The sequence below is a fragment of the Diospyros lotus genome, chromosome 1, assembly GCF_014633365.1.
Source record: "Diospyros lotus cultivar Yz01 chromosome 1, ASM1463336v1, whole genome shotgun sequence".
In the NCBI taxonomy this organism is placed as follows: Eukaryota; Viridiplantae; Streptophyta; class Magnoliopsida; order Ericales; family Ebenaceae; genus Diospyros; species Diospyros lotus.
The window spans coordinates 34,596,659-34,607,051 of NC_068338.1; the positions used below are offsets into that span (position 1 = coordinate 34,596,659).

The following is a 10,393-nucleotide window of genomic DNA, read 5'->3' on the forward strand; positions in this document are numbered from 1 at the left end:
CGATTCGACCTGAAACCATTTAAGGGTTGTTCTATACATCAAATATTAGTCCTAGACACACTTCGTTGATTTTTCGGACATCGTCTATAACAATTCGGTAATACGACCTAATTAGCAGCTGTATTTTTGCTGTACCAAAAATTGTTCCCGATCTTATTTCTTTTATCACTAAAAATCATAATTTAAATCACTCGTTGATACTATACCATTTTCCTTGGCTATCTAGGGTCCGGGGTACTCCCTCTGACTAATTCGGTCTTTCAAAGCTGTGTTAGTGTACTCTATAGCCCTATTTTTTCCAAAATTTCATTTATGCCCTTTATCAAATATCTTTTTTATCCTCAAATTATTTCCGGGTATTATAGTTTCAGATTTAGTTTGTTCATTTGTTAATTTGTTTCTGATTCAAGTTTGTTTATGTCCTTCAACAAGGGAGGCAATTGCGATATGTTTACAGCACTATATCTTGGCATTGGGGATTGCTGTGATGATCCCTACATTTCTTGTTCCCTTGATGGGTGGAATTGATGTCAATCGGTTAGTCCTCCTCTAAGTCCTCTTGGTGTAGAATTTGTGTTTTTATATCATTCTCAAAACACCAGTTTTGGTTCATTTTCTGTCATTCAATCTTCGATGTCACACATTGTTGTTTTCGTATTTGGCTGCTAGTAATCAAGGTTGAATGAATGAATGTTAATTATTTGCCATTCAGTTTCAGTTAGGTCGGTTTTTGTGTAGGTTTGGTTTGATTTTTTGGGTAGGCTTTCGGTTCGGTTAGCTCAAATTCAAAATCGGTTAATTCGGTTAGTGTAGATTTTCGGTTCGGTTCGATTCGGTTATATGCTTAAGGTCGGTTCGATTCGGTTAGTTAAAATCGGGCGGTTCGGTTCGGTTATAACCGAATGCACACTCTTACCGACAGTCACTGGCCCAAATCAAACTTCACTGGGTCTCCTCCGATGAAGCCCTCGAGCCCAATGGCACAGGTCGTCCTCACTGCCCTTTTCCTACCCCACCGACTTGCTAGTCATGGCTTCGTTGCGGCGTAGAATGGCGAGAGCTATTTTTTTGGGAGAGTGGTGGCAGTGCGATGCGGCACAAGTAGCAGGTTGCAGCGGCCATGTCTGTCGGTCTTGGCCAATTTTTATCTACAAGTAGAAGGTGAAAGAAATGGCCATCACAAAAGCTAAAAGCGGTGGTTTTGGGCTAAGTGATGGTTGGAGTCGAGATGAAGAGATGAAATTCATATCTTATACTTTTTTTATATAGTTATTTAAATTTTTTATTATTTTAATCATACTTTTATATCTATATTTTTAATTAATTTAACTCTTTTAATATTTTTTTATCTGATAATCAAATTTTTTGTTATTTTGATTATGCTTATATAATTATATTTTTGAGTTAATTTAACTCTTATATTTTAATATAATAAAAAAATAAATGAGATTAATCAACACTATAGAACTTTGATTGATTTTTTAAATTAAAAATATTATCGACAATTGTTAGAAATTAGAGGTGTCACCAACATAATGATATACTTAATATTTAAAATTATATTTTTTATTTTTTTGGGTAAAATTTCATAACATTAAAATGGATTATTTGTTTATATAATAGAATAAATATATTATAATAACCATAAGAATTAGATTGTTTAAACATTAAAAGAAAAACATTCTCATTGAAGAGGTGTTCTTACATGATTTGCTATTTTAGAATTTTAAGATCCTTAATTGGAGGAGGAGAGGAAGAACAAACACCTGCTCTCCTCCTCCTCCTCTCTCTCTCTCTCTCTCCCAAATTCTTTCTGCTTCGTGTTGATCAAAGAACAACCATCTGAAATTCTCCCTAATCATACACATTCCTTAACAATGATATGCGCCCGTCAATGGCAACCAGCCAGAATTCAACATACAGGTTTTGATCGGTGATTGAAAGAAAGGAAGAAACGAGGAAAGACACACATATATAACTAAGAAAATGGGGTTGCTGGACGAGAACACCGCCGCATTGCAACAAATAGTCGATTCTCGATGCACCACTGTATTGACAATGAATGTCAAGACCATAGCCGTCTATGTTTTGGGCTTTTTCTTCACCGTCTTCTTGTGCAATGGCGTCTACACCCTCTTCAGGCCCTTGTCCCAACCGAGAATATTGTCAGAATTCATCGTATGCCCCCTCCCCTTTCTCTCATTTTCTAAATACAATTTTTCCCCTTTTTCAGTTTTCTTTTGATTTCTCTGAGAACGGAAGTTGAGGTTGGATTAGAAATTTAGAATGGAGAGATGAAGCACTGGGAGAACTAGAACATATCGACTTGTTTGGTGTTGGTCTGCGTGCTTTTGTTTTGTTTGTTGTCAATCTGAACCGGAAAACTGCGGGAACGTGGAAAGAATCCTTATTTTCTTTTGTTGTCTAACAAATTGGGTATCCTGAGATTAATTTGCAGAAAACAGTTATCTGTTAACCAAAAGCATTCTATTGAATTTATATATTGTTCAGGAACTCAGAAACTTTTTTATTTTTTTGAAAGCCAACCAAATGGGTTCTATGCGGACAATTGAGATGATTTTAACAATCTCAATGGAAGATGAAGATGCAAGGTTATAGAGAATGTTTTAACTATCAACATTTTCATTTTGATTTCCAAAGAACGCGCACACTTGTGTATTCAGACTACCTCTAGTTTCTATAGCGTCTTCTTCTCCATACATTTCTGGGCCTAAAGTTTCAAAGCAAATTGATTTAGAAGGCCTTGAAGGGGTTCTTGTTTCATGTTCTCTCTATTTAGTGGAATTAAAGTTATTTCGTTTTCTAGGTGATGTCGATTGTTCTAGTTGATATCAGGGTGCACATGGGCTTGAAATCTATTTTGCGAGTCTAGTAATTAAATAGTCTACGTGGCTAGCATGGTCCATACAATTTCTCTATTTAATCAATGCTTCAAGCTACATTCATCTTCCTTTCTTTCTAAAAATCGCAAGGTACAATACACATGGTAACAACAATAATCAAACAGAAGTTACTTTTCAATCTATGTTGATGGAACTATACATACATATATATAAGGTTTTTTTTATCCTTTCTATATATCTCTCTCTTTTCTTATTCTTTGTTATGCATACGCACATTTGTTTTGGAATGACAAGTTTTGGATTGTTTGTTGGATGTTAAGAAAGTGGTGTTGTATTGAAGCAGTAAAATAAAATAAATGCATGAAAGTTCATTCATCTTTTTAAGAAATACATCACAATGCCAATATGCTATATTTAGTTCTAACACCCTCACTGTGTACATATGCAGGTAGGGTTATTTCTAACCCACGTGCCATTTATACGTAAAGAAATCAACAGCGAGGAACTAAACAAAACACTGAATTATCTAGCTGACTTTGGTATGGTGTGCCATATGTTTGTGTTAGGCTTGGAAATAGATCATTGCATATTCTTTCAACCACCAACTGGGGAGACTAAAGTGGCCTGCACTGGCATGATCTCCACATTCATCTTATCTTTTGCAGTAACTTCATTTCTGCAGGTTCCTGATGTTCAAAATACCGAATTCAACCTCTCCCTCTCTGTCATTCTCTCTGGCACTGCCTCTCCCCTCTTAACCAGGCTAATCACTGATCTCAAGATTGGCAAATCAGACATAGGGAGGTTTGTGGTTTCAACTGGAGTACAATCTGATATGATTTCCACTCTCCTCCTTGCAATAGGATTCCTTATTTTTGATCCCATGAAACATTTTGAACTCCGCAAATCACAAGTCATAATTGCTATGCTTTCAACCTTGGCCGTTGAAATGCTTATGGCCGCCAAATTAACACCTCTGCTTATGAACTGGGTTAATAATGAAAACCCAGAAGGGAAACCGATGAAAGGCTCTCACCTAATCCTTTCGGTCGCATTTGTTGTCTTTGTATGCGGTTGCTCACCCACAATAGCCGGGTTCAACTCAATGCTAAGTGCATTCTTGGCTGGCCTTTTTATGCCCAGAGAAGGAAGGATATCAAAGATGATGATTGCTAAAATTAACTACTTCTTAACCACCATCTTCTACCCACTTCTTTTCTTTTGGGTGGGGGCCGAAGTTCATTTAACCGGATTTGAAGGTAACCATTTCCGCCCATGGACAAGGTTATGTTTCCTTTTGTTGATCGCAACGGTTGGGAAGGTTGTTGGAACCATGGTCACTGGGGTGATGTTAGGTTTTCATTGGCTAGAATCAGGCTCCATTGGGCTACTCCTCAATATTAAGGGTCATCTTCAAGTGTACTTGGCTATCATTGCTGCGAAAGTAAGACTCTATTCCTCTCTTTACTGCTATTTGTTGAATTGTTTGTTATGGCTATTTCCTCCTACCTAGAAATAGACAAAAGATTAACCACCGTGAAATAATTTGGGACAATTCCAAGTGTTAGTATTAGAAGTGTTGACATTGTGACAGCTGGATTATGCGATCTATTAGACCTCCAACTATAATTTGTCCTTTCAATCTTACCATTATTTTCTTTGTCCTTGTCATCAACTGCAGAATAAAATCGTGTCCACTTCATCTAGCATGGCAATGTTAGTTGGGATCTTCTTGACCATCATCTTTGAACCACTGGTTGTGGCACAAATTATTGAACGTGCAAGGAAACGTTCCCCAACCCAAAGAATGGCACTTCAATGGTTGGACCCCACAAATGAGCTCCGCATTCTTCTATGCCTTCAGGGGCCTCAAAATGTCACGTCTGCCATCAACTTCATGGAGATTTCTCGAGGCACGCCTGACCCTGGGATCATGGTATATGTTACCGACATGATCGAATTAACCGACAGAATAGCAAGCACGGTGGCCCACGGTGAAGGAATGGATGCTGTGACTGTGACTGACCAGGGAGTGATGGACATGAGGGAGCAAATTACCAAGGAGATCCAAACTTATCTAGATGAAGATGGTGAAGGTATCAACCTTAGACGAACGCTTGCCCTTGCAACAATTAATAACCTGCATCAGGATATCAGCATTTTAGCAGAGGACTTGCTCGTTTCCCTCCTCGTAGTCCCATTCCACAAGCATCAGCAGGCAGATGGGAAACTAAATATCGGTCATTCCGGCTTTCGGCATGTGAATCGTAAGGTAAAAATGGCTTAAAAGAAATCCTTGCATCAATCTTATTGTCATTCCAGAAACCCTAGAAATAATTCTAGTAATCTTAACTTCCTCATGCTTACTTTCCCATATTTCATCATGGTACTGTTTTGTTTTTCTTAGGTCCATCATCATATTATGTCAATATGATGCCCATCAGAAATGTATTTCTTATATATTCTCATTCTGTGAAATATTAAAGTTACGGTATAGACACTTAAGGCGAGCTTCCACTCTAGCTTTTCAACGTTTCCCAATAATTCTCAGCTTGCAAATAGAGTGCTTTCCATTTTAAAATTTTGAGTTCTGGAAGACCTACAAAGAGAAGCATTTATTATTGCATATCAGCCAGCATAGCGGACACCACTTTATAACTTCTAATATGTCCGTATCCATCTTCCAGTGGCAGGTATCCCAATCAGAAATAACCACTTTATGACAACATATATACTTGCATGCAGGAAAGCAAATCTAGAAATAACAAACCTGATAGTAATCTGGGCATTGTACATGTTAGAACTAAACTTCAAAGCAATATTTAGAGAAAAGAAACGACAGTAGTATAGGCGATATAGGATCAAAGAAATTTGGAAGTAAGTCTTGATAGTATAGTAGCCTAAGTATTTGATTTGATGCTATTATACTTGGTAACTGGGATAAAAGGTTAGCTTTTCGCACTCCTCTGAACACGTTTCCCAGTGCCCATTAAAAACATGTGCTGTAAAAAAGTGAGCAAAGGAGGTTTTTGTGAGATTGTAAAAGCTATTACTTGATAAGATTTGGACAGTAGAATGGCCTAATGAAGCCAGAAAATACTTCTGTGGCTTCATGAGTTTCCAATGTCTGTTGTCTACGTACCACCTATTTTTTGCGCGGTAAGTTACTGCGAAGCCCATGATTATACTGAATTGTCGATCAATCCTATATGAATGTTTTGAACTCTTAACTTCTTTACTTGATGAGTTTTTTTTTCTGTTTTTCTGCAGGTTCTTCGTCATGCCCCATGCTCTGTAGGGATACTAGTGGATCGGGGACTTGGGTCGATAAACAGAATATCAAGATCCGGAGTCTCCCTCTATGCAGCAGTTATTTTCATAGGGGGCAAAGATGACCGTGAAGCACTAGCATATGCAGGTCGTGTGGCGCTACATCATGGAGTGAAACTCACAGTCACAAGGTTCCTATTGGATGCTAATTCAGACAATAATGGCTCATCAAGGCCTGGAAGACCCAGGGCGAACACTTCTGAGCAAGAAGAAGAGATGAAGCTTGATGACGAGTGTTTTGCTGAATTCTATGACAAGCATGTGGCCAGAGGGCGGGTGGCTTACATGGAGAAGTATCTTGTGAACTCGGGGCAAACCTTTTCTGCCTTAAGGTCAATGGAAGGGCAGTACGGTCTCTTCATAGTGGGTCGAGGAGGAGGAAGGGTGAATTCGGTTTTGACTGCCGGGATGAATGACTGGGAGGAGTGTCCAGAGCTAGGCCCCATCGGCGACATCCTTTCAGCTTCTGACTTCTCAACCACTGCGTCTATATTGATCATCCAACAGCATAGTCTAAAAGGCGAACTAGCTGGCCTAGATGATGAATTTTCGATCATGTAGATGTCACCCCTAGCAACATGTGATTCCAACTGTATGTAGACAGGCACCTAGTGATACATTTGAAGAAAAGAAGAACTAGGATGATACTCTGAAGAGAATGTACATGGAACCTAGCTAGTAGAAAGCAAATGAGAAGACGGATGCATGGATTGTGTAGATACTATGTTTATGTATGTATACAAACAAAATGAAGAGCATGGTGTTGAAGGTTCTCCATGGGGTTCCCATAATTCCTCTGGTATGTTTCACTAAATTAGCAAAATCGAACAATTTCTTCAACATATATTATGCTTATAATTTCTGCATCGTTACGGTTTCCCTCGTGCATGTATCTACTATAACTTCCAAGCTTGAAGCTAAAGTAATTTTGTTATTTGCCATAACTAGTAGAAGGAAGCTTTTAATAGATTGGGGCCTATTATAACCCAACCCAATTGCTCTGTTTGAATGAGGGTCCGGTTACTTTTTTATGAAGCTTTACCTTTACCTTGTGAACAGTTTACTTTTAGACCTCGTGCTTTTTATCATTTGCACAAAGACTTTCAGTTTGAGGAAGCAACTAACCAAACAAAAGGGATCAAAACGATGGCAACCCAGAAGGAGAATGATTACTGGAAGAAGAACGAAAGTTGAAGAATAACCGAGGACGGAGGACAGGAAGGTCTGTGTCTGAATTGATGCTAGTTCTGTAGGGGGTAGACCTTACACTGCCCCCAAGGGGCCTCTATTGTCTGGAATTGTCGAGGATTAGCTCAACCCTTTAGACAATTAATTAAGCTGGAGCGTCAGTCGACATACTCATTGAAGGCATTAAATCCTATCTATCCAATGACAGACAATGGAATTGGAAGCTCTTTCACATAGGTAGCAGCAGTCCACAAGCTCGCAGCTCGGGCTACGCTAGCAATGAAGATATTTATACCGGCTGGTTTTCGATCTAGAACACTTACTTGAAGAGGTGAAGGCCAATGCTGAAGAGAGGGAATTGCCGAATTGGAATAATAATAATAATAATAATAACAGTATGATAACCATCATAATCAACTTCACCAATATATAAATGAAATAACCTAAAAGAGAACAAGCCTTCCAAAAACAGTACTACACTTGTGATGAAATTTTAACTTTAGATTCATAATCTAGTAAAACGTTCAATGCATAATTAAGATCAAAATTATTACGTTACTTATATCAAATAACATAACATTTATTCGACGTGAATAAAATGGAAAGGGAGAGAGGTGTAAACCCCTCCCCCTATATGCCTATGTTAGATTAACATTTCTCTAATTAAGATTACTAAAAATGCTTATATTTGATAACTTTTATTAACATTCTACATGAAATTAAAAGAGTGATTGTTGGCTGCGTTTCTCATAAAAAGTCATCAATAAGCCCAATAAACGATGGTGCGATCTATTCCGCATGATATTAACACTCACAAGAGCGTAACAAGTTTGAAAAATCCCATGCATCAAAAACCCTTACAAAGTGTTACTCTTAAACTTCAGTTAATTTTTTGAAAATATTTGTATTTTTCACAAAGCCTCAAGAGTTTAACACAATATCTATTGCATTCCTACCCCATGCTATGGACGCAATCGCAATGTTTAATTAATACTCAAATAGATATTAATTAAAATTTAAAGAAAAATAACACATTGCTAGGTAAAGTTTTTATATAAATATTTACAGAATCTTTAGAGGTTTCCGTACAATCACAAACGATAGTTCGTCAAAACATTTTTCCAAAAGCTTAACAGAGCTTTGCCTGAACACCCAGTCCAAATAAGTTAATTTTCATTCCTATAGGTAGAGGAAAAGGAACACTAGAGCGATGCTTATATTTGACAAGAATATAATACTGGAGCCCCACGAACATAGGTTGAGACCATATATGTATTGATCTCAAAGAGTCTTAGATTCTAACTGTTATATAGGCAATCACATATCCCGTGTTCGAATCTCACTGCTGAGTTCTGTAATTTACCTCATAAAATCTTGAAACTGAGCTACGGGACCCTTAAGGTGAAGGATTTCACCTTTTGGTCCCAAAGAATATAATACTGGACATACATGTGTCTGTCTTGAATGTAGATACCCGGAGCGTACTTCGGCTTCGTTTGAAGAAATATAAACGCAATAACTCCCTAAACCCACAATTTGATTCGAGTAAATGCAAACAAATTTGTTGAGATGGAAAACCCAAGATGGCAGAAATGCGATGGACATAAAAATCACAAGCACCTAAATATCTCCTGGAGGGATACCATTGCGTTTGAAAAAAAGCAACATCTAGGCAATCCTATAAGCAGCAACAGCAGCAGCAGCAGCATAAGCATCAAGACAAGCATGTTCAATCCTTCATTCCCAACAACAATTGTAAGGTTTATTTGACTCCTCAAACTAAGTTTATCCAATCCATAATTAGCAGCCACTCTGACCAACAATCTTTGGCGACCGACCTACCAGCATTTTTATCTTTATCCAATTTCCCTCAAGCTTATGCTTTCTTTCTTATCACACCTCGTATGGTTGAAAAGTCCAGCATCAGTAGTCTAGCTCTTCATCCAAAACTCCATCCACCACCAAAAACCTTTAGCTGTTTACCCCACCAATACCTATTACAGCAACTGGTGAAACTATAATCACCACTTGCACAATCATTGTTAGTTGTTGCCCAAGGCCAAATATCAACCATCTCACGGCTATGCAACCAACACTCTGGAAATCAAATTTTATATGGCATCACAAAAGACCCTGTGGTGAAGCAACTTTAAAACCCAGAGCAAGTACCCAGTTTGTCTAAAGCAGCCTGTTAGGTTTAACCGAAAAACCACAGGCATACATCAGGTAGTCATGTGATGTAGCAGAGCTTTAGGCATTTACTGCAACTTTGGGTGTGGTTGTGGAATTATACCAGCGAACAAAAAAGTTGCACTGTTCAAATGGTCACTGACTTTGCCACAAGCAACTAGCTAGCAGGAAGCAACTCAAGAACGTGGCAATAACCATTTATCCTTTTCACTCTTAATTGTGTAACTATCAATTAATCACTATAAGCCCCTAGTGCACAAGACTCCCTGCTTTGTAAGGGTAGCAAAAATGTCATATTTGTACACTGCGCCTTTCTCTAGCTTTTTTTTTTTTTTTTGGCAAAAATTCTATTTTCACAACTCAAATCCATGAGTTTCTGGTCACAGAGGAGCATCTTATAACAGTTGCAAAACTAGCATTCACCTCAGTCCAGTGGCTGGTGATGCCCATTGTTGGGTAATCAAACCCCATGTATATTGAAAATTGCAAATATTCTTAGTTAACAATCCAATAGATGTCAGTTAATATGCTGCCACAACTAAAAGATACAAACCAGAAAAAAAAATTAACAAATTGTAGCCCATGACATCTGTACGTTGTACTGCTGGTGGACAACCCTCACTTTGCACACACCTCAATTCTATTTTCTTCAACAGATAAAAAATGGACCCCGTACCATCCACATGCTAAACAGGCTTTAGATAGGTTATCATGAGAAATAACCAATTGAAAAACATGAACTTCTATTCTAAGTTACGATAAATGCCAGTTCACAGCAAGCAAATCCACTCATAAGTAGACAGTATCAAACAACACTAGCC

At 38.0% G+C, this 10,393-nt stretch overlaps 1 protein-coding gene across 1 annotated transcript; it reads left to right on the forward strand.

Moving 5' to 3' along the window:
* Positions 1-1,780: 1,780 nt before the first annotated feature.
* Positions 1,781-6,910, forward strand: LOC127812332 (cation/H(+) antiporter 28). Its single transcript, XM_052352764.1, has 4 exons — positions 1,781-2,178; positions 3,313-4,308; positions 4,546-5,136; positions 6,135-6,910. The coding sequence occupies exons 1-4, from the start codon at positions 1,987-1,989 to the stop codon at positions 6,753-6,755; spliced, it is 2,400 nt and encodes a 799-aa protein (XP_052208724.1). The 5' UTR covers positions 1,781-1,986; the 3' UTR covers positions 6,756-6,910.
* The last annotated feature ends 3,483 nt before the right edge of the window (positions 6,911-10,393 follow it).